We start from the raw sequence: 26,001 nt of genomic DNA, 5'->3' as shown, positions 1-26,001 counted from the left end.
GTGGGTCAATCAGTAGCCTCCCTCGCCCCTCCGCAAGAAACTCCCTCACACTCCCGGGCAAAAAGACCGCGGATTGAAGTGGATCAAAAATATTGGCCTCCTTCTCAGGGGTCGGACTCTGAGCAGGAGTGCTATTACCTATCGGAGGATGAGTTAGAAGAAAGAGAGGAACTCTTGCCTTCAACTTCTTCCACTCAAGAGAAAAAAAATTTCTTCTCTTCCGAGATGTCGGATACCTTAATTCAAGCAATACGGGAAACTATGGATATTCCCGAAGAAGACCAACCACATACCATCCAGGATGAGATGTTTGGAGGTCTAACGGAAAAGAAAACAAGGGTTTTTCCGGTAAACGAAAATCTTAAAAGAATGGTGACAATTGAGTGGGAAGATTCAGAAAAAAGGCTCTTCATTTCAAGAGATTTTAAAAACAGACTTCTCTTTGATCCAGAGGACACTAAGCCTTGGGATGAGATCCCAAAAGTAGATGTCCCAGTCGCCAGGGTTGCTAAAAAAACCGCAATCCCATTTGAAGATGCCTCTCAGTTGAGGGACGCCATGGACCGAAAGGCAGACGGACTACTGAAAAGAGCGTGGGAATCTTCCTCTGCCTTGATCTCAACTAATATCGCGGCCACATCAGTAGCAAGAGCAATGTTTATATGGCTAAACCAGCTAGAGACCCATTTGATGATGAAGACATCACGACAAGATCTATTAGAATCTCTACCCTTACTAAAGATGGCAACCGGATTCTTGGTACACGCTTCAGCGGAATCTATTAGATTTGCTGCCAGGAATGGGGCTCTCTCAAATGCTGCTAGAAGAGCATTATGGCTCAAAATGTGGTCAGGAGATACGAAGTCCAAAAACAAGTTGTGTTCTATCCCGTTTACAGGGTCTCTGATGTTCGGTCCTCTCCTTGATAACATGCTGGAGAGTGCAACAGATAGAAAAAAGGGGTTTCCTGAAGAGAAACCAAAAAAACCCCCTCAGTTTGGAAGATTTCGCCAACAGAGGGATCCTACCTCACAGAACTACAGCAGGAAAGGGAAGTCCGGTCGCTGGAGTTACCCCAAAGGCAAAAGGGGTCGAGGATATCTCCTTAACACAAATAATTAATTCCAGCCCTCAAAGCAATGACGCCAAGAGCGTGGGGGGAAGACTCCTACATTTTTATCCCAAATGGTCGAGAATAACCCAGAACCCCTGGGTTCTAAAGATAATAGAAGAAGGATACAAAATAGAATTTTCCTCCAGAGAAATTCCTAGTAACCCAGTACCAAGCAAAAGATCTTCATCAGATCCTTATCCAGGACGTCCAGAAACTACTCAGATTGAGAGCCATTTCTCCAGTTCCCCACAACGAAATATGCAAAGGCCACTATTCAAAAATCTTCTTGGTCAAAAAACCAAACGGTTCCTACAGGACAATAATCAACCTGAAGGTCCTAAACAAATGGGTGAATTATCGGAAATTCAAGATGGAGTCTATCAGATCGACTATTCCTCTAATAAGGGAAGAGGCATCAATGTGTACGATCGATTTAAAGGATGCGTATTATCACGTTCCTATCCACCCCGCGTACCAGAGATTCCTCAGATTCGCAATTCAGGACGGTCCTTCCATTCTCCACTTCCAGTTTGTCTGCCTCCCCTTCGGCCTTTCCTCCGCCCCCAGAATTTTTACAAAAATTATGGCAGAGATCATGGCATTCATAAGAAATCAAGGTATAGTAATTATCCCATATCTAGACGACTTCTTGTTGACAGCAGATACTCCGGCTATCTTAGTCAGTCATCGGTCACAGGTTCTTTCCCTCCTACAAGAATTGGGATGGATAATCAGCTTTCAGAAGTCGAGTCTTCCTCCCCAGAAACAGAAGGTCTTCTTAGGAGTACTGCTGGACTCCTCCCTTCAGCATTCCTTCCTCCCAAGAGAGAAACAAATACTCCTACTGGCAGAAATAAGAAAATTTTGGGGGAAAGACGCCTGTTCCATAAGGGAATGTATGCGGATGTTGGGAATGATGACGTCTTGCATCCAATCTATTCCATGGAGCCAATTTCACTCCAGACCCTTACACAGAATCTGATCTTGTCCCGGTGGGATCGAAAACAAAACTCCCTGAATTTAAAAATTCAAATTTCCGAGACTGTGAAATCATCCCTCCTGTGGTGGCTCTGCACAAACAACATAGACAAGGGAGTCCCTGGAGAATGGTCCCTAAACAGGGATGTCTTTCTGTCCCTAACCCGAAATTGGGGTTATCCACAAATAGACCTGTTTGCCACGAGGAAGAACACTCAAGTAGAGACATTCTTCTCCCTAAATCTCAGAGACAACCCATTGGGAGTAGATGCATTGTCCCAACCCTGGGACATGGATCTGGCCTATGCCTTTCCTCCGTTTCCTCTAATACCAATGGTATTAAGAAAAATCCAGGAAGATTTGACAAAGCTCATCATTATTCTTCCCTATTGGCCAAAAAGAAGTTGGTTTCCAATCGTACAATACCTAGCGTTGGAAGACCCTATCATGCTCCCAGCCAGGGAGAATCTTCTCTCCCAGGGTCCCTTATTCTTCCAGGGGATAGAAACTCTGAAATTGTCAGCCTGGATCCTGAAAGGCAGATCTTGAGGAACCACGGTCTGTCAGACGAGGTAATTTCAACTATCTTATCAAGTCATAAAGAAGTTACCTCTAAAATCTATCAAAAGATTTGGAAGAAATTCTGTTCCTGGCATGGAAACCCAGGACCAGACCCCTTTTCTCCCAACATTGCGAAAATCCTAGATTTCTTACAATCGGGATTCAAAAAAGGACTTAGCCCTAGTACCTTAAAAATACAGATTTCAGCCTTAGGTAATTTTTTTAACACTCCTCTGGCTGAACATCGATGGATCAGAAGATTCACCCAAGCGGTCTCTAAACTGAAACCTTCCCTAAAGAAATCAGTTCCTACCTGGGATTTGAATGTGGTGTTAACGACTCTTTGTGAGCCCCCCTTTGAGCCGCTCGACGAAATTAGTATGCATTTTTTAACTCTAAAAGCTGAATTCTTAGTCGCTATTACTTCAGCAAGGATTGGAGAAATCCAATCTCTGTCAGTCATAGAACCCTACCTAAAAGTACAAGAGGATAAGATCATTCTAAAGCTGGATCCCTCCTTTATTCCAAAGGTATCTACTGCTTTCCATAGAGAACAAGAAATAATTCTACCTTCCTTTTATCCAGATCCAAAAAACCAACAAGAAGAAAAATTCCATTGCCTGGATGTCAGGCGAACAATTCTTCAGTATCTGGATAGAACCTCCTCCTGGAGACAAGATAAAAATCTATTTGTCCTATTTGGGGGAAAGAATAGAGGAAAGAAAGCCTCAAAAGGCTCTCTAGCGAGATGGGTAAAAACCACCATACAAGAAGCCTACAAGTCCCAAGGACTATGTACCCCACAAGGCATCAGAGCCCATTCAACGAGGGCAGTTTCGGCATCCTGGGCAGAAAGAAGAGAAGCCTCTATGGACCAAATCTGCAGAGCTGCCACTTGGTCAAGCCATCATACGTTTTACAAACATTATAGGCTCGATGTTCTGTCCGATACGGATTTAAGTTTTGGACGGAAAGTCCTTCAATCCATAGTCCCGCCCTGAGCATTATAATCTGGTATTGCTCCTGTAGTGCTGTCATGAGGGATGTACTGGAAAATAGCAATTAGACCTACCGGTAATTGTATTTCCAGGAATCCATCATGACAGCACCATTACATCCCTCCCTGATTGAATTCTGATTTGTGCATTTAACATGTCAGTTATTATCCCTAGAAATAAAATAGGGTTGCATCCATCCTGGTGTAGTAATTGAAAAACACTGGCAAGTGGGTGGTGGGAGGGGCCTTTTAACCTCTCTGTCTTCCTGTCCCTACAGAGGTCAAGAGGGCAACCTCCTGTGGTGCTGTCATGATGGATTCCTGGAAATACAATTACCGGTAGGTCTAATTGCTATTTTCTAGAGACTATCATATGTTTCAAGCGCCTAGAAGTTCAGTTGGAAAAAATATGGCACCTAAGCGGTTTAACAGGGGGAAGGGTCTCCCTCTATTATCCCATCAGCCACTTGCAATGTACTCGCAGGGTGCCAGTGGGCTGCCTTGTCAGCCAGGGGCCACACACAGGCCCCTAGGCCTGTCATGTATATATATGCAGGACCTCATAGAGTATGTCAGTGTTAAGATATATTCACACTTAGCAGATTTGTTGCCGAAATTTCTTTTGTTTGAAAAAAACTTTCCATACAAGTGAAAGGGGTTGTTTCTGCAGCACGCACATGGCTTTTCTACAAGCCCCATTCAGATGAATTGGACAGTCCCAGAAATTTCTGCAACAAATCTGCCACGTGTGAATATACCCTGACTCTAAAAAAGGTATAAAACATGATAGTATAGTAAGGTATTATTGGAGAAATTACTAGCAGATTCAAGACAAAAAAAGTAAAATAAAAAAGTATACTAGAAATGACCAAAGTAAAAAATAAAAATACACCCTTTTTTTCAATTAAAAGTGATTTTATTGTGTAAAAATAGTAAAACATAAAGAAATCAAATGACCCAGGGGATGAATTTAACATGTTATTAATACTGCATGGCAAACGGCGTAAAAAAAAAAAGAAACTCCAAAAAGTCTGGCAGGATTGCTGTAGGTTTCTTTTATATGCTTCAAGCTGCTGAAAAGTTATTGTTCTCTGAATTCGACACAAAAAAAAAAATGCTTGAACCCAATATTTTTCTCTGTCGTTTCAGATATCACTAAATCTTTTAATCGAGCGCGTGTGTAAATGAGATGATTTATTATTCTGGTGCCACCTGCAACATTAGTTTCCTACATACGTTATATAACTAGGGGTCAGGGCAAAGCATTGAGCAGCTTTTTTCCTGTTCTTCCAGGCATTTCAAGTTATTTCTCCAAATGTTAACTTAAAAATGCAGATTTTTGTATCATGAATAAAGTATTTTACGTGACCCAGTTTAATTTTCGCCAAACTTCTGATGCTCCAGGTCTGTGATGTATGGTCTACACTGTTTCTTTATTGTTTGTGATACATTTTTTCTAATGATATCATAACATAGTAATGAATTAAATGGGGTGTCTGGTTTAGGAAAACCATTTTAATCTTAAAGGGGTTTTCCGGAAGTAGAAAATTACTTTTAATGAAACTAAACAATAAAAAACATTTAACTTTGTAATGTACTTACGTTTGATTTGCTGGATGCATCGTGTAATCCCCTCATCCGTCACGTGACCGCTTGTCCATGTAAAATGTGCACTTCCTGTGCATACCCGTCCATTCGCGCCTAACTTCCGGTTTGCCACGGTTTCCGGTTTTCACTTTGTACGGTTACGTCATAAATGACGTAACTGTACCACGTGTTTTCCCCATCTGCTTAGAGCATGCGTGGTTGACACTACCACGCATGCTCTGTTAAATGATATGGCTGCGTCTTCAGCAGCCGTGTGTCATTGCGCATGCGCAAGTTTTAATATGTGGTGTCGGTGTGCACTGTGACGGCCGTGTCTGCCGTAGCTCGCTCTCTCCTTCTCCTCCTCACAGACCGAAGCGCATGTGAGGAGGAGGAGGGTGTTTATTTGCTCACTGTAGGAGCGGAATCCCCAAGCCCGGGATTGGGGATTCCGCTCCAGGAGAAGTCACAGACTTCATTGTGTCCATATATGGACACAGTGACTTCTGAAGCGGAATCACCGGCGAATTGGCCGGGGATTCCGCTCCAAGAGAAGTCACAGACTTCACTGTGTCCATATATGGACAGTGACGTCAGGGACTAATGAAGCGGAATCCCCGCCGATGTGGCCGGGGATTCCGCTCCAGGAGAAGTCACGGACTTCACTGTGTCCATATATGGACACAGTGACTTCTGAAGCGGAATCACCTGTGAATTGGCCCGGGGATGCCGCTCCAGGAGAAGTCACAGACTTCACTGTGTCCATATATGGACACAGTGACATCAGGGACTTCTGAAGCGGAATCCCCGCCGATGTGGCCGGGGATTCCGTTCCAGGAGAAGTACCTCACTTCACTTTTCATATATGGACAGTGAAGTGAGGGATTTCTCCAGAGCCGTCCCCTACAGGAAAGTAGGGGGGGGGGGTGGCACTACCTACAAGGGGGGCTGTGTGGCATTGCCTACAGGGGGGCTGTATGGCATTACCTACAGGGGGGCTATGTGGCATTACCTACAGGGGGGTTATGTGGCATTACCTACAGGGGGGGCTATGTGGCATTACCTACAGGGGGGGCTATGTGGCATTACCTACAGGGGGGCTATGTGGCATTACCTACAGGGGGGGCTATGTGGCATTACCTACAGGGGGGGCTATGTGGCATTACCTACAGGGGAGGGCTATGTGGCATTACCTACAGGGGGGCTATGTGGCATTACCTACAGGGGGCTGTGTGGCATTACCTACAGGGGGCTGTGTGGCATTACCTACAAGGGGGCTGTGTGGCATTACCTACAGGGGGGCTGTGTGGCATTACCTACAGGGGCGCTGTGTGGCATTAACTACAGGGGGGCTGTGTGGCATTACTTACAGGGGGCTGTGTGGCATTACTTACAGGGGGCTGTGTGGCATTACTTACAGGGGGCTGTGTGGCACTGCCTACAAGGGGGATGTGTGGCACTGCCTACAGGGGGGCTGTGTGGCATTACTTACAGGGGGCTGTGTGGCATTACTTACAGGGGGCTGTGTGGCATTACTTACAGGGGGCTGTGTGGCATTACTTACAGGGGGCTGCGTGGCATTACTTACAGGGGGCTGCGTGGCATTACCTACAGGGGGGGCTATGTGGCATTACCTACAAGGGGGCTGTGTGGCATTACCTACAGGGGGGCTGTGTGGCATTACCTACAGGGGGGCTGTGTGGCATTACCTACCAGGGGGCTGTGTGGAATTACCTACAGGGGGGCTGTGTGGCACTACTTACAGGGGGCTGTGTGGCATTACCTACAGGGGGCTGTGTGGCATTACCTACAAGGGGGCTGTGTGGAATTACCTACAGGGGGGCTGTGTGGCATTACCTACAGCGGGGCTGTGTGGCATTACCTACAGGGGGGCTGTGTGGTATTACCTACAGCGTGGCTGTGTGGCATTACCTACAGGGGGGCTGTGTGGCATTACCTACAGGGGGCTGTGTGGAAGGGGCGGAGGAGGGAGACGGGTGCCTGTACTTAGATCAGGGATAGATGGAGGCACAAAGGATAATGATGATTATTACTGTGTAAGCGCTTATTTAGACGAACGTGTAATACGTCCGTGCAACGCGCGTGATTTTCACGCGCCTCGCACAGACCTATATTAGTCTATGGGGCCGTGCAGATTGTCTGTGAGTTTCACGCAGCGTGTGTCCGCTGAGTAAAACTCACGACATGTCCGATATTTGTGTGTTGTTCGCGCATCACGCACCCATTAAAGTCAATGGGTGCGTGAAAATCACGCGCAGCACACGGAAGCACTTCCGTGGTACGCGCGTGATTCGCGCAACAGCAGTAAAAAGTATGAATGAAAACAGAACCAGAAAAGCACCACGTGCTACAAACATACAAACAGTGTCATAATGATGGCGGCTGCGCGAAAATAACGCAGCCATGCATCATACGCTGCTGACACACGGAGCTGTTATGTACCTTTTACGCGCACAAAACGACGCGTTTTTTGCGCAAGCAAAAGGCACACGCTGGTGTAATCCGGCCTCAGACAGTGTGCAGGGAGGGAGCCTCTGCCTGTAATCTGTAATTAGAGCAGGGAAGGACCATGTGACCATAGAGGGGCGTGGCAGTATGCAAATAGCTGAGGTGCTTTGGAGGAAGGGGGAGGATGCAACTGTCTCCTCAGATGCAGCCGGGATCATGGGTATAGTGGGTTACAAGACAGGAAACAGCCAGTAAGGGATGTAAACAAACAGCAAGGGATGTAAACAAACAGAAAAAGCAACAGTGATAATGGAAATCAAACAGAAACTGGTTAGAAGTTTAATAGGGGGTATTAGGGAAGGCAAATCAAGGCTGGGGGACATTTTTTAGAATTTTTTTTTCCCTGGACAACCCCTTTAATAAAGGGGGTTTTCCGGGCCCCTCTATTAGCCAGAGCGGAGAGCAGCTACGAAGAGCGTCTCTCTTTCTGGAGAACCGGGTACGTCAATGCGTTACACGGACAGCCTATTGATTTCAATAAGTGCTACATAATGCTTCTTTTCCCTTGTGGTGGCGCTTTAGGGGGATTGATCATTTACTGTTCTGTGCCCCCATAGCTTACACCTGGGGGTCCCAGCAGCAAAATAAAGTGTGATCAGCTTATTGCTGAAGACTCTACTACCAAAAAGGAAAAGCCCCAAGCAGACAACCCCCTTTAAAGCAACTCCCTGTTTAATAATATAACTATTTCACTTGCTACAGTAGTAGTTTCTTCTCCAGTGCTGCTCTTCTTACTGTAACTGATAGTCAGCCGTTGTGGACGCTATAGAGCACTCACTTAAAGTGTAACCGTCATTCCAATTTCTTTCACATAAATCCGTAATACAAGAGGTGATAAGAAACTTTGGAATAATCTAATAACAAAAAATGGCCTCTTTCTCCACTTGCAGACTCCTCTTCCCCTTCCTCAGACCTCTACACTGATCATTCACCAAGGACAAAACCAGGAGCTGTCAGGCCCTGTCCTGGGGCCCGCCTCCCAAATCAGGCCACTAGATCAGGCACATGTACATAAGACTTTACTCACCTCTCCTCCATCTTCTCTTGTCCACAGGAAACCCGCCTCGGATCCCCTTAGACTGCCATTCATTAGGCCCAGTGCGTGCTGTGGCGCATAGAAGTCCTGGCGCCGGCAGCTTCAGAATGTTGTATGAGACGTGGCACACAACGTCTAGCGTCAGGACATTGTGTGCTGCATCGGAGATAACGTCCTGACGCTGTCTGGTGTGTGGATCTTGTTTGCGCCATGGCACAGACTGCCTGATGTGGCATCCTAAGGGGATCCAGAGCAGGCCCCCTTCCCCTCCACGCATGGTCACTGCAATCTTTGTGCCACTGTTATTCACTCTCAATTTGCTAGTAAATCCATTTTGAGGGAAGAAGAGATGAACACAATTATTAGCTCTCTGAGCAATCAGGTGCTGGCCATAGAAGTCTGTAGAGAGGGAAGGGGGTGGTGGAGGAGGAGGTCAAGGAGTGAGCATCTGCAGAGAGAGAGAGAGGCACAGATACACATTTGCTTCTGTAGCTTCTAGTAAGTGTTTTACTGTCTCACTCCAGTGCTGGATTCAAACTAACCCTGCTCAGTAGTGCTGTATAATATTCTCCATACTTTTGCTGCTTCTATGTGTGTTAAAAAGAGATAGGGGATCTCCTCTTCTCTCTGTGTGCTGTGTACAGGAGACATCATAGCAGCTAGTCTGCTCTCCTCCTGGAGCTGAGTTCAGGGATAACTGACAATTAGATTTAGAGCCTGCAGAGGGGAAAACTGCTTACATTTTTTTATATACAGGTCATATAATGACCAGAAATACTACTATTCCTCCTGTACACCCACATGACAGTTTATTCTGAAAAATCACCTGAAACTAAAGTTTACACTTTAAGTCACTTAGTCATCCACAAGTAAGTATGTGTTATATCATGTTGTCTCCACCCAGTTAGCTTAGTATACAAAGTGAAGGTGACTCGGATACGAACGTCTATGTGACAGCCCACATGGCATACCGGGGGCAAGCAATTCTCCATTTATATCAATATTTTGCACAACATGGACAATGACAACTATAATATAGGGTAAAATAAGGTACGGTATGATAAAATATGCATTGGACTTTAGTTAAATAAAATACAGTGTTAACATAGTGTACCCTGAGGCACAGCTCTACACAAATAGCTGGAAATACACGACAGGAAGGGACACATTTGCTCGTGAACAAACATTTATTTGATATTGTGCCTGCGCTCAGTGATCCGGGACCAGGAGTTTGGTTCACTGAACCGGAGAGACTGGACTGTTGTGTTGAAGCTTTGCAGCGATAGGAACAAGGAATTCAGTGGCTAATTACTAACATTAATCAGAATTTGGCCTGCCAGAAGGGAAGTTGCCTCGGCTGATGCTGAAGCCTCGGTTATTGCCTGTTATTTTATTATTGTCTCAAATATTAATACAATTAAATGAAAATATTATGGCAACATAGCAACAAATTGTTCCCGTGCTTTAGGAGCGATTTGCTGCTGCATTGAGAGCATTTCTGGGAAGTATTTTCTTCTGTATCGGTACAACAGCAGTGACTCTAAGGGTATGTTTTCATTTTAGGAAATGGTCTAGTCAGGTCTAGGACCCAGCTCCAAAATTAAGGGGCCAGCAGCAACGCAATGTATGTAATGAGTGAGCCTGTCCTTACACATCACTTGGGATTTTGCCCTTACCCTCAAAGTTGTCAGCATAGTGCTCCCCTCTATACAAAAAAATTACCACCCAATGTGAATGTACCCTGAAAGTTGGACCCCACAATTCCCAATTAATCACAGCAGCCCCCTCCCCACTTCAATAGTAGGCCTGATTTACACGAGCGTGTGCATTTTGCGCGCGCAGAAAACGCAGCGTTTTGCGTGCGCAAAAGGCACTTAACAGCTGCGTGTCTCATCAGTGTATGATGCGCGGCTGCGTGATTTTCGCGCAGCCGCCATCATAATGACACTCCGTTTGGATGTTTGTGAACAGAAAAGCACGTGGTGCTTTTCTGTTTACATTCAGAGTTTCACAGCTGTTGCGCGAATCACGCAGTTCGCACGGAAGTGCTTCCATGCGGCATGTGTAGTTTTCACGCACCCATTGACTTCAATGGGTGCGTGATGCGCGGACAGCGCACAAAGATAGGACATGTCGTGAGTTTTTTTCAGCGCACTCACACTGAGCAAAACTCACGGACTGTCTGCACGGCCCCATGGACTAATATAGGTGCGTACGACACGCGTGAAAAACACGCGCGTCGCACGCACGTATATCACGCTCGTGTAAATCAGGCCGTAGCCATAGCAAATCTGACTCTTCCCCAGTAGTCACAGCAGGCTTAGTGATTGTAACATGACCAGACACCCCTTCCTCTACAAGCAGTAGCAGTGAGCATCCCCCAGCCCACCCACTATACAGAGATACATCTCTCCTGACAGAAGCATTTTATGAAAAAACTCTCCGACTCAGATTTCCTCCTCCTGTGCTGACCTCAGGAAGTTACATGTGAGCCTCCCTCTTAACTTGCCAGTTCACCTATAAGATTTTTTATATGCTTAATAGGTACCTATTGCTAGAATTGTTTTTGCATAAATTAGTAGTACATGTGAAGACATCAGGAGTTAAATGAGGCCGCAATCAGAAATTTCTGGGCCTCATACAGTCAAGGTGTCTGAGGACCCCCCATTACCGGGTATAGGGGTTGGCAACGGGAAGTGGCAGGAGGGGGACAGGAGTGACATTCAAACTGGAAGTGGCTCTTTGGGGGGGCAGGTTGGAGACAATAGGTGGGCAGGGGCTCTGTCAGCGGACATGGGGAGAGACTGTGGGGGGGGGAAAGAGGGCTAAGAGAGAAGAAAGTGGCAGGGGTGAAAGTGGATCAGCGGGATACGCACCATGACAGGGGCTCTGTGGAGAGGCAAGGGGGAGACACGTGGTAGAGGCTCTCTGGTAGGCCAAAGGGGAGGCACTAGGTGTGCAGGGGGGGCAATATAAAAAAATTATTACACTGAAGCTGCTTTGACATAGCAGAGTCACCTCACCAAGTTGCAGTTCTAGCTTCTGATACTGGCTCCTTCAGACTCTTAGATCTTCCAGGCCTGAACAGAGTTTGCACCTTCTCCTCACACATGACATCCATGTCACCTGCGTAGACACCAGACCAGAGCCTTAAATTTAGACCCTCCACCAGACACCTAAATGAATACACACGCACCATCAGACCCCCAAATAAATTCAGACCCCTTCATTATTTCAGACCCTTGTTCAGACCCCTAAATTAATTAAAATTCCTGACCAGACCCCAGCATTAGTTCAGACCAGGCCCCTAAATTAATTCAGACCCTGACCAGACCTCCAAATTTATTAGGACCCTGATCAGTCCTCTTCACTTCTGGCGTCTGACGATTCTGATTATGGGGCGTCAGGATGTTGTGTGGGTCGTCATGACGCCTGTTTCTGGACGTGGTATGCGCAGCCGCACGTAACATCATGACACTGGTCAGCATCATTCTTGTGTAGCAGGGGCCCCGCGTTAGTTAGTTTGGAAAAGGGAACTTGTACTGCAATAGATTGGAGCCCGTTTCTTTCTCCAAATTAAGTACTGTTGGGCATCATTTTATATGGGCAGCTGCAGCGGTAGAGAACAGTGGCGGCGACACATAGCACAGCTCGGGCATCACGCCAGGATGAACCCACCCACTCAGCAAGCCTAGAGAGATAATGTATATTTACAGAATGCAGCAGAGGGAAGGAAAAATACTATTTTAATGTCAGATCGGCTTTAATGTTTCATCACATTTCCTATTTGTGAATCCCTAATGTCCTATAATAGTACAATCAATTATATACCAAGAAAAGGTAACATACATAGGTCGACTGTCTTTTCGTTAATGTTGTAAACTTGTGAACCCTTCCTCCCCCCTATACGTCTCTTGTGGACTGCAATCATTAGTCTCTGTTCTTTCTTGCTTCCCCAGGCTATCTATAAAATGGTGGGCACTGTGATAATGATGAAAATGAATGAGGACGGCCTGACGCCTGAGCAGCGGGTAGACAAGATCTTCAGCAAGATGGATAAGAACAAAGATGACCAAATCACACTGGATGAATTCAAAGAAGCCGCAAAGAGTGACCCTTCCATTGTATTACTGCTCCAGTGCGACATTCAAAAATGAGTTCACCCTGACGCGTTTCGGACTGCACAAAAATGTCAATGTTCCATTCAGTTTGCAGCTATTTCCACAACTAAAACAGAAAAACAAAAAAAATAATTGCTTGGACTACCTATAAATGGACTTGCTTCTTGTGTTTGAGACACTCGTGTGCATGAGAATGTCATTTGCTAAAGAATTTCAAAAGTATATAATATATATATATATATATATATTAACAAAACAAACAAAAACAGGAAAAAAATGACTGCCACAATGTGAAGTGTGCAATGTAATTTCATAAGTCCCTGAAGCCTGTGCATCAGTAATGTACTGCATAATGATACTATTTATTGTTTTACTGATGCTAGCTGTGTGTCTCTTTTTACGTGTTAGTGGTAGTGACACTGATTGCAATGGCGATGTTACTGTTCCGACTAGCGCATCTCACCTGCTGTAAAGTAGTCCCGGGCAGGCGAAGGGACGTGACTTTGACTCATGGATCTACCCCGTCCCTTTCACACATTTGCTCGTGATGTCGGTGAATATATATGTAACTCATTTGCATGCCTCTTAGTTTTGCCTTAATTCTTACCTCATTTGCACCCTTAACGAATTTTAAAAGAAGCGCATCAAGAGAAACTGAGAGCGAACAAATGCAAGTCCAACTGAAACCCTCCCAAATTTATTCAGAGAAATATATATATATATAGATGTATGTACATATAAGTTTCAGCCAAGATGATATATGTATATGTATGTTTATGTATATAAATATTATATACATAGGTAGTCATACAGGAGATACATATATGAAGATATATAAAGATGACCTGTTGTTTCAATGGGATTGAAAGCAGTATTGATTTATCAGAAAAGTACATTGCTGAATTTTAAAAAGAGGTTGCAACATATGTCCCCAAATAAATAATTTATACCATTTGACTCTTTCCTAGATGTCTAGAATTTGTTTGCAGAATATTGCCCACTATCCATTTACCGATACATTGGGCTCTTTCATATGGTTGGAGTCCATGTCGCCATCTATTAACATGAGGTGGAAGGAAACATGAGGTGGATGGACCTCAAATTCAGTTAAAACCATAGTTTCCCTTGTGACCTCTCACCCGTAATCATGTCTGATACCAGACAAAGTAAAAATACGGATCCATTAATTTTAATGGCCCACGGACACCTTCGCGTATATTTACGGGTAAGAGACGACCCGCAAAAAGTAGGACATGTTTGAATTGGCGGACCGTGACAGTGTCCGTTTTTAACGTCCGAGATGCGCAACGCTCGTGTGAATCTAGTCTTACAGTGTTGTCTTCTCAGAGTGGACGGATGGACAGGACATGGATTTTTTCTCATATTTATCAAATATGAAAACTTTAAAAATGGTTTATCTCATGGTGACAGTTTTCGTGGTCCATCAGGTCTTACATGTTTATTCACAAATTTTTCCTTTGACTTTTCCCTTCCTTGAAAGACTATTCCGGTTCCTATTCACTTTATAGGTGATAATTACTGTATTGGTGGGGGTCGGACCACTGTGACCCCGACTGTTTGCCAGATCTGGGTCCCATGTCCCACGTTTCTCCCAGCAGCAAGCCCAAACTAAGCTCTCGGCAGCTTCCACTGTGCAATAGACTTTGAATTTAGGGGCACGGCGCATGCTCGACCACCACTCAATTCAACTCCCTCCTGGCTTTCAGCTGGAAGGAACAGGGGGCACGCGTTCTGGCGATCAGTGGGGGTTCTAGCAATCAGACCTTTCCCGATCTAGCAGTTATCACCTATCCAGTGGGTAGGTGAAAACGTCTTGAACCCGGAATACTCCTTTAAACACATGCATTAGCTTATATATATATATAGTCTACTAAGAATATCTGCAGCTCAGATATGTTTGGGTAGTTGGTTGCATGAATGTCCGTTTTTTTCTAAGGTAAACATAATATCAGCAATACCTGATACAATACCAACTTTTGTTGGGAGGAGACAGTGGCAGGCCTCATGCCATATAATCTCTGAGTTGTACTGAACTGTAATAGGGCACCTGTATACTACTATGGGGCCCTATTGTACATCTGTATACCTCCGATTTCATACAGACGCATGCAGAGTTTTGTGTGATTCCACAGGCTTTCAAGGCATGCTTGGAGTTTGAGTTTCACAACAGCGGGAAAGCCAAAGAATAGAGACCACCAATATAAGGTAATCGCAATAAATTCTACCAGGAGCAGTAAAGTAAAGTGCTGAAATTTTCTACATAAAAGGGGTGTGGCTAATATTGGCTCCAATTATCCATGTCCAACATTAATTTATTGATCAATTACAACCCAGTAAACAATGGCAGTCACCCTAATTTACATGCAGATAATTCCGTGTGCAAATCATTAAGGCATATATCCATTTATCCTGAGAACAGCGCAGGCATATAAGGCCGCTTACATCTATCATTATTAATAAATGATGTTTCCAATGCTCATGTTCAAGCTGTGAATTGTTTATTTTTAGAAACCTAGAATTTTCTGGCAGCAGATCCTGGGCCAACATCGAGCAGCTTTGTTAATGGTGACTAGTGATGGGGCCGGTCACCCTGCTGCTGAACCCATAGCCGTCCCTCTCATGTTATTTTCTCCTTTGGTTTTTGCTTCCTTAGACACTTTGTGTTATGCAGCAATTTATCATTGCAGAGGAAGATCTGGGCTCCTCTCCATTCATAGGCGTACACGTTGATGAAAATGAATGGGGCAGATGTATTTGGAGAATAACTCCATGATTTGTATTATTGGTGCTAATGGTGGATTCACAGAAGAAAGGGGATAGGGCTACAGCTTGACAATCCTTCATGTGGAAACAGTGGAGGCCATTGCAAATATGACACCATTATATAGTCAGTTTATCAAGCAGGCTGCCCGGCACTGTGGCCCCTTCAATCTAAGGAATAGTGAGGGGTCCGGCCAGACCCCACGATCAGTATGTAATGGCAGCATACCTTAAAACTTCAAAAACCCTAAAGACGATTTCCACCCAAAAAGTAAAAACGTCCATATATATTTGTAAATTTAGAAGTTGGAGCAGTAGCGAAAGTTTTGTAATTATGTTTTCTCTACTTATAGATATAGTTATTTTTTTTATTTAGTTACTGCGGCCATATTTGTTTTCACTTTTGAATTAAAGGGGTTTTCCCATAATCAATATTTATCATCTATCCATAGGATAGGTGATAAATATCTGATCGCTGATGTGGGGCGCCACCGTCCCAAAAACAACTTTATCTGGCTGTCCCTGTGCAACCCATATGAATGGATCAGTACTGCGCGTGCCCGGCCACCACTCCATTCATTTTCTATTGGGGTTCCGGACGCTATTTCTGTAGAAAGTAAGAGGAGTGGTGGCGGAGCATGCACAGTAATGTTCCATTCATATAGGGCGCACAGGAATGGCCAGGTAAGCCCATTCTCAGGATTGTGGGGGTCTCGGTGGTCGGACTCCTACTGATCACATATTTATTATCTGTCCCATGGATCGGTGATAAATATTGATTATAGGAAAACCCCTTTAACTTTTCAGAAAAATTGTCCCTTTGTTATTGATAGAACATGCTGCCACAATGACAGATGCTCTTCACTTGCTGGTGACAACCTATTAATATGGTTACAATTCCTATTGACGCTTTTGCAAATATGGCCGCCATATCGAAATAGAAAAAGGTCAATATCTAAAAATTAACAAACTTTGGCTGTTGTTCTTCTAAATGTAACAGTATATGACCATGTATACATTTTGCACAGAAAGGCTGTTTAAGGGCCTGTTCACACTGAAAATTCTGCCTGGAAAAATCAGCTCCATTCCCTTTTAAGTGGTTTTGCACCACACGCGTTTTGTTCCGTGATTTTAGGCACGTTTTTGAAGGCTTTTTTTTTCCTATTTCCTCAAGAGACAAAGTGAAATTCCACATGCGTTTTTTGCCGAAAATCGCAGCAAATGTGGACGTGCAAATATTCTGCATAGATGAAGGATGGGCCCTCAGAATCTCCTCTGGTGGGCCCAATGACCCCCAGTCCAATACTGACTGCTGCTGACAACCAGATGGTACTGTGATGGGATAATATAGCGACATATGGCAGCTCATTGTCAGCATTTCTCTGCCACCTGCCATATTTGTGCACAGATTTATTTGTAAATCTATAGGAGCCGGCACAGTTATACATGAGGCTGGAAGTTGAGAAATGGGATAAAAAAATGTCACTGAGCTCTTCAATATTGTTAAAGGTTATTGTATTTTTATAGATCAAGAATGTCTAGATATGCAGTTGTGTTCAGAAAAATAGCAGTCCAACATCATTAACCTGATAAATCAATGTTTTTGGTAGAAGTCATATTTCTACATAGCAAATAATTGACTTGTAAGTGTAGTAGAGAAAAAACAGCCAATAATTAGGACATGCCGCTCATTCTGGGTAATTGAATCATTAAGTGAAAGGGGCTTGTTCAAAATAATAGCAGTGTGGAGTTAGGGTATGTTCACACGGCTTATTTTCGGCTGTTTTTTGAGCTGTAAACCGCCTCCAAACGGCCAGAAATCAGAAGCAGAGCGCCTCCAAACATCTGCCCATTGATCTCAATGGGAACAACGGCGTTCTGTTCCGAATGGCCGTTTTTTTATGCGGCCGTTTTGAAAAATGGGCACATAAAAAAACGGCAGCGAAAAGGAAGTGCATGTCAGTTCTTCAGCCGTTTTTTGAGCCGCTTTTCATAGACTCTATAGAAAAACAGCTCCAAAAACGACCGTTAAAAATGAAATACACGAGTGGCTTAAAAAACATCTGAAAATAAGGAACTGTTTTCCCTTGAAAACAGCTCCGTATTTTCAGACGTTTTTGAGTTTGTGTGTGCACATACCCTAAAATTGGTGAAGTCCTTCATTCTGTGGAATAAAAGGTGTCAATTTTGGCCCTTATTAAGGATAGGAGAGTGGCAAATGTTACACGTTGGTTGTAGTGCATTTCCTTCTGAAATACTGGGGGGAAATGGGTCGTTCCAGACCTTGTTCTGATGAAAAACGTACTTTGATTAAAAAGTTTATTGGAGATGGAAAAACATATAGAGAAGAGCAGCAATTTATAGGCTGCACAGCTAAAATGATCTCAAATGCATTGAAGTGGCAACAAAAACCTGAAGAAGGACCTGAGAACTACTGCTCGAATGGATCGAAGAATAGCCAAAATGGCAAACGCACAGCCAATGATCACCTCCAGAAAGATCAAAGAAGATCTAAAGTTACCAGTGAAACGATTAAGAAGACAATTTAGTGAAGCCAAATTAACAGAAACAACTCCCCGCAATGTCCCATTGTTGAAAAAAAGACATGTCCTGAATAGGCTAAAATTTGCCAAGGAACACATTGACTGGCCCAAAGAGAAATGGTGCAACATTTTGTGGACTGATGAATGCAAAATTGTTCTTTTTGGGTCTAGTGGCCACAGATAGTTTGTCAGATGACCCCAAGCACTGAATTCAAGCCATGGTACGCTGTGAAGATAGTAAAGCATGGTGGTGTAAAAATCATGATATGGAGATGTTTCTCATACCACGGTGTGGGGCCTATTTATCGCATACAAGGGATCATGGATCAGTTTGAATATATCAAAATACTTGAGATCATGTTGCCCTATGCCAAAGAAGAAATGCCCGTTTCAACACGACAATGACCCAAAACACACCCGTAAGAGAACAACATCTTGGTTACAGACACACAGGATTGAGGTAATGGAGTGGCCAGCCCAATCCCCTGACCTCCATCCCACAGAGAACTTGTGGGGTGACATAAAAAATGCTGTTTATGAGGCAAAACCCAAAAATAGAGAACTGTGGACTGTTGTCCAATCTTCGTGGACTGGATACCTGTTCAGAGGTGCCAGAAGTTGCTCGACTCCATGCAACACAGATGTCAGCCGTTCTCAGAAACCATGGTTATGCCACTAAATATTAGTTCAGTAAAGTGAAATCTGAAACATTTTTTCACTTTATACATTACATTTTTGAGTTTTAAAGAAAAATGCCGGCAACCATAAGAAGCAGTTTTGTTTCTATAAAGAACCTGCTCCTTGAAGAGATACTGGAGCAATGTAAGTTCCCAAGTCTTCATCAAAGTTTCCTTTCACTCAAGTATTTTTAAATGTACATGAAACAAGGGTTTGGAAGACATTAAAGATGGCAAACCATCCATGGAGGCATCTTATTTATTCCTGAAGGCCATCCTATTTATAAACACACAAAAACTACAGATGAGTGACCTGTGGGCATTATCACGTCATACGATGTTTAATGAAGAACAATGCTGCCACTCTGTCTAGAATAGTTATGTATTTCCAAAATCTCCGGCCACACATACACACACACACCCATCCCCTATCAGGCACAATGCATGACAGGACTATTAAAATCAATGGATGTCCATGAGGTTTAGGCTGGGTTCACACGACCTATTTTCAGACGTAAACGAGGCGTATTATGCCTCGTTTTACGTCTTAAAATAGGGCCACAATACGTCGGCAAACATCTGCCCATTCATTTGAATGGGTTTGCCGACGTACTGTGCAGACAACCTGTCATTTACACGTCGTCGTTTGACAGCTGTCAAACGACGACGCGTAAAAATACAGCCTCGTCAAAAGAAGTGCAGGACACTTCTTTCAGACGTAATTTGAGCCGTTCTTCATTGAACTCAATGAAGCACAGCTCAAAATTTACGGCTGTCAGAGAAGCCTCGCAAAATGCGAGGAGGAGGAATTACGGCTGAAACGAGGCAGCTGTTTTCTCCTGAAAACTGTCTGTCATTTCAGCCGTAAAGGCCTCTCATCGTGTGCACATACCCTTATTGTTTTTCTTTGGGCAAACCAGTTGTTCTGAAGTGCTGAGACTTATACTGGACATGGCATTTGGGTACAGCTAAAGCTGCCCATAGATATGGGGCCAGGTTCTCATAACATGTGTCTTTTTTTAAGATGTATACCTTTTTAAAAAATATATATATATATATAAAATAGTATACTGCCAAAAAGGAATGCAACTGTAATACTTTTTTTGACAGATCCATCAAAAACATACAGTTGCATACAGCTGGCATCCGTTTGTCGTATCAGGTTTTTTTTAAGGGGTGGTGAACACTGTGTCCTTTTTTTAGGATCCAAATGTATCCTATGCAAACATATACCCTTTTGAACTTATGTTTTTTTGTGGTTCCCTATTGTTTTGAAAACTTCTGCAGTCTAGGATAGTCAAAAAAAAAGGTATCCAGACAAAAATTTGCCAGACATATGCCAATAGGAGCAACATTTTCGCCATCGAGGTCTATGCCAATTGTATGTCAAATTTGGTGTGCATTGAGCCTTCGATAGAATGTGGGCAGCATGTGGATAACCGATGGTACATTAGATCGTTTGTGTGGATGATACCTCCAAAAACATTTCGGACACAATTCTCCATTATATTCAGACAATTGACCTATAAATATACAATATTTACAAATGAATGACTGATGAAACACCATAGACCACCAAAGACATATCCAACCACATTTACAGATGAAATCTATTAGATGCCGGGTATCATGGATGATCGTTCATATAATATTTCTTACCGTCGGGTGAAAAAGTCAAAATTGGTCAATATGACCATCTCTAATGTGAATGGGCGCCTCATTTACAGGGTTATCCTTCCCCTGTTATCACAACGATTAATCGAAGAATAAAGTCTCCATATTAATAAGAGGTATTGTGATTGGACCGTGTACAATAATACATAATAAACATCATCCAATTATATTTACTACCATGACCCATTGTTCTTAAGTTATTTTTTTTATAAGTAATAAATAACGTTATTTTTATAGTAGGGGTCGTTACTGATGTGGCGATATTATGTGCATTTTCTTAATTTTTCTCTATAATAAAATTTTGTTTCACCAACAGAGTTTTGCTGCACTTTTAATGGCGTTTTTTATTTAAGTTTTTGTGGTGCATTTTTTTGTGCATAAAAAGCAATACATACACCTTATTTTGCTTGTGGCGTTGGGGTATGTGCACACGAGAACTGTCTTTTACGTCTGAAAAGACAGACTGTTTTCAGGAGAAAACAGCTGCCTAGTTTCAGACGTAAAAGCTCCTCCTCGCATTTTGCGAGGCGTCTTTGACGCCCGTAATCTTGAGCTGCTCTTCATTGACTTCAATGAAGAACGGCTCAAATTACGTTGCAGGTCGTCGGCACAGTACGTCGGCAAACCCATTCAAATGAATGGGCAGATGTTTGCCGACGTATTGTAGCCGTATTTTCAGACGTAAAACAAGGCATAATACGCCTCGTTTACGTCTGAAAATAGGTCGTGTGAACCCAGCCTTATTCTTTTATGGTCAAATTTTATGGTCCGTGGCATATTTTTCCAAATGCCCAAAAAAAGCATGTACAAAATGACACTAAATAAAAAACACCACCAAAAATGTCATTAAAAAAAACAAGAGAGAAAAAAAGGCAATTTTACATTTTAATAACGCTGGAATGTTTACATTCTTTTTTTTCATGCAGTTTAAAACGCCAGAAAAAAAATCTGCGTGAAAGAGGCTTAAAAGGTGTTTTTTTTTTTTTGTGTTTTTTTTACATTTTTTTGTAGTCCCACTAGAAAACTTAACATTGCAATTCTGTGAAAAACTTATTGCAGTGTGTTATGTCTGTCAGTGTTACAGTGACCGGAAGTTTATTAGGTCCTAATTGCCTCTGGAATATGGTAGATCTGAAGTCCATTGTTAGGCCCTCAGCTGACATGGAAACCCATCAGCACCCCAAAATTGCGAGGCGGCAGCGCGCCAGGTGCTAGTTTGACCACAGCATCTGAGGGGTTAAAGGCCAGAATTAGAGTCCGCTCCAATCTCAGCCATTGCAGCAGACTGTCAGCTGTATGTTATAGTGGATACCCATTGCAGTTGGGATGGGGCTCAGCTCGTGATCCCATGCTGTAATAGTACGGCGTGGTGCAGGGACTACCTGCTCTCCATACTGTGCTGTTACGGCATCGTGCGGGAAGGGGTTAAAGGTTTTTTATTTAGCGTAAATCTAAACCATTCAGATTGCGGAGTGTACATAAATTTTACCCATTACCAGACATGTTAGTATGATTACAGATTAGTTCCCACGATGCAGAGGTTGTATCACTGCACAGACAGATATGTCATTCAGTAAAGCTAGGTGTTAACCCTTGTGGGATCTGTAATGGCAGCCATATTGGTTACTGTCCTGGAAAGAGTTATATAGAGCACACTACCGGGATACTTATGGAAAAGTCCTGTATTCCTGCTGAAATAACTGACTCAGAGACTCAATGTGGGGGTAGGCCACAGCTTTTATTATAGTATGGAGGAAAACCTTGTCCGTAGCTAGCTATGGATGAACTTGCTCTTCTTCAAAATACAGTCACCTCGCATGCCCCGCTACCGCAGCCGCGGTGGGCATGTCTTTGTTGATACGGCAGGTGACTGTTCTCTTATAATCCCCTAACTTGGATGGACAAGGTCCTTCCACACCGCCAAAGGAGCCAGGTGTAGCCCTACACCGAGCTTCTACCCCCACCTGCCAAGAGAAAAAGAGCCCTCTCAATGGCGTCCTGAAGACCAGACAAGAAAATGTCCAGTCCTATCTCATTCAAGTGAACCCCATCCTGTAACATCAAACATTTATTGTCCCCTTCAAGTTGCTGGTGACGAATGACCACACCCCCCTTGGACCTGACATGTCTGGATACCCGCATATTAACCATACGCCTAGCCCTTTCAATGGAGTAATTGCGAGCACCGTTCCACAGCGCTCTGGGGACTATCTCCGACCAAACTAACAGTAAATCAGGAAATAAAATAAAAAAGGTCAAAATCAGCCTGTATCACTGATATAAGCTCTGCCACCCTGACAGAACAGAGATCATTTCCCCCAGCATGCACAACCAACACTGTAGGCCTATGCGTGACCTTGCTCAGGGCAACAACTTTGGGTAGAACCTGGAGCCATTTGAGACCCCTAAAACCTTCCCAGGTAACCTCCACCTGAGGAAAACCAAGATTTGTGCCACCGGGCCAATATGAAGCACGTTGAGCAGCCCAGTAAATATACGAATGCCCAAGTAGCCACACGATTGGTCTACTGAAACCTAGAGGAAATTAGAAAAAATGAAACAATTATCATGCTATCAGATGAGGACAAACATAGCGGCGGAATGCGTCCGACTTCCAGCGACCAATCTGTTTAACCTCAGATTCTGACAACCCTGCTGCTTCCGCCACCGTTGATGCTCCTATGCGAAATGAATGGGTCCCAAATTCCAAGGGGTTAACACCAGATTTTACCAAACACTTCTTGAAAACATTAGCAAATTGGAATTTAGTCAAGGGGGACCCGTCATGGTGGAGCGAGACACTGGGACCATGGGAGCGGGCTGAGGCATAACTAGAAATGACAGCAACCGGGCATATAGACGAATTGAGCTTAAAAATTGATAACCAATGCCCTTGCCATATATGTCCGTTTTCGAACGGCTAACCCGGACCCTGATAGAGTCCTATAGGATAACTACATCCTCTCTCAGAAGGCCTGATACCTGCGTCCGCGAAGGGGAAACTTATTCGCACAGCGCAAAATCAATGCCAAGGTGAAAGCACATTGAAACATAAAATCTCGATAGGCAAACATCGACTGGTTCTAACGACCAGTCGATGCAATAGGAAAAAGGAGACCGGCCTAAGAGTATCTAAAGATGCCTTTTCTTTTTTCCAACCCTTTAAGATCAAAGAGAAAATCGGGCTCTTGGTGGCATCTGCCAAACCCAATAACTTAAAAGCAAAAGTCACGCCTGACAATCGCTTTTGCGCAACGCACGCAGACACGCCCGTTGCGCAGCCAAGACAAATAAACCAACCTAATACCATAACAATTATGAGGGGAAAGAGGTAATTCCTCGTCAGCACACCATGCCTTACCATGACTGCTCCATGTAGCCAAAGCAACGGAGGTCTGCACCAATGGAATCAGTTGTTCACCGGCAGATCCCAAAGGAAAGAGGGGCATGGGTGCTCTCGTTGTCTGACCAGAACAATATCCTCTGATTGTGCATATCAGCACCACATAATTCCAAGGAAGCTACTATCGGGAATAGCTCGAGTAAAGTTAGATTCTTCGTAAAACCCTTTTCAAACCAGTCAGGGGCCCAAGGATGCGCAGACCATTTAGAACCGAAAATGGCCCCCGAAACCCAAAAACCCAGCCGCATCTGTGTACAATTCTAAGTTGGCGTTATACCTCTTGTGTTCAGGAAAACAAGATAGCCCGTCGTATTTCAACAGAAAAGTATGCCACATCCTCAGGTCATCTTTTAACGCTGCCGACAGTCATATAAAATGGTTATGTTTTTTAATCCCTGCCGTCGCTAAAGATAGACGACGTGAAAAAACTCTGCCCATCAGAAATATGCGACACGCAAAGGCCAGTTTGCCCAAAGTGGATTGTAAGTCCCTCAACGTAACTTTACGGGCCTTGAGGCATATGCAATCCCGGAGACAAGCTAATTTATCCTCCGGTAAGCTAAGAATCATTCGCTCCGTATCAACCATGATACCTAGAAATGACAAACGAGTAGTGAGGCCCTCCGTTTTTTCTTCAGCCAAAGGAACGCCAAAAAGGGACATAAAATAACGAAAAGAATCTAAAGTATATCCACACATCGATGAACTACTGGGGCCGACGAATAAGAAATCGTCTAGGTAATGTATTAAAGTTGGATTCCCAGACTCAGATTTCACCACACATTCGAGAAAGGTGCTAAACATCTCGAAGTAACAGCAAGATATTGAGCAACCCATGGGCAAACAAAGAGCCACATAATACAAACCATCCAATTGACAACACAGAAGATGAAAACAGTCAGGATGGACAATGAGTAGTCGGAAGGCGGATTCTATATCAAACTTAGCTAAAGCTTCATGCACTACCGTAGCCATGTGCACGGCCGTGATTTTCAAGTCGGCCGGCCGCGGAGTGTCACCCGCGGGCCGCCCGCAAATCGCGGGCCGTGCACATGGCCGCATGCATTAATCTCTACGAGCCTGGACTGGCTCCTGGGCCATGCACGGACCGTGGAAACCACGGTCGTGTGCATGGGCCCATAGAAATGAATGTGATCGCAATTCTCCCGCGGACTTTCGGGGGAATTGCGGCCGCAAAAGCAGGTTCGTGTGCATGGGGCCTAACAGGGCTCCAGGGCATTCCTTCGATATCATTTACACGGCCCAATCAAAAGACACATATGACACGACTGACTCTTCCTTAGGTATACCATCATTGATGGAACCACCCTCTGGGAAGGAAAAATGATGGATGAGTCTGTATTTGCCAGGATCCTTTTTAGGAACTACGCCCAAAGGAGAAATCTGAAGATTCTCCAAAGGGGATGTCGTAAATGGGACAGCTACACGGCCCATGCTAACCTCTTTATCTAGCTTTTCTTGTGCAACATTTGGGAAATCCCAAACCGATATTAAATTGCAGAAAAAACAATGGCCGAATGACCAACATGTGGTATATAGAAACCTTCTGAGAAAACTTTAATTTCGGCCATCTCTGTCCTGTGATTCCTGTCCAGCCAGGGGCGCATCTTTTGTGTGCTCACCGGGGTCTTCTGGTTTACCTGAAGCCACAAGTCTGGCGGGCATCTTACCTTTCTTAAAACAGCGCAAGGCCGTGTGGGAACCACCGCAGGACAAGCATTCGTGCTTGAATTTACATGAGGCAAAGAACCTGCAATGGCCCTCGCTAAACAGCCAGCGCGCTCCAGGGCGCTTACCCGCCACCGCGGACTGTGAATGTCGATTAATAGTGAAAGCTTGTACCCAGTTCCCAAAAATTTTCACCACCTTCGGCTTCTTATCCTCTGTTTTCTCAAATCTCCTCTTTTTATCAACAGTTAACTGGTCAGGAGACAATAGTGACCATAAATCAACAAATTCAAACTTTTCGATCTTTTCTC

General features: G+C 44.0%; 1 protein-coding gene across 2 annotated transcripts in view; it reads left to right on the top strand.

Annotated features, from left to right (window-relative positions):
* Positions 1-15,419, top strand: part of VSNL1 (visinin like 1) — a 176,060-nt gene extending 160,641 nt beyond the window's left edge. For both annotated transcript variants that reach the window (XM_075861072.1, XM_075861071.1), the window contains exon 4: positions 12,762-15,419. In XM_075861072.1, coding sequence (XP_075717187.1) covers positions 12,762-12,959 — 198 coding nt within the window. In that variant the 3' untranslated portion in view covers positions 12,960-15,419. The remainder of the gene's footprint in view (positions 1-12,761) is intronic.
* The last annotated feature ends 10,582 nt before the right edge of the window (positions 15,420-26,001 follow it).

Source organism: Rhinoderma darwinii, chromosome 4, assembly GCF_050947455.1.
Source record: "Rhinoderma darwinii isolate aRhiDar2 chromosome 4, aRhiDar2.hap1, whole genome shotgun sequence".
NCBI classification, from domain to species: domain Eukaryota; kingdom Metazoa; phylum Chordata; class Amphibia; order Anura; family Rhinodermatidae; genus Rhinoderma; species Rhinoderma darwinii.
Note: the sequence above shows the minus strand (reverse complement) of the source record. Positions and strands in the feature narration are given on the sequence as shown.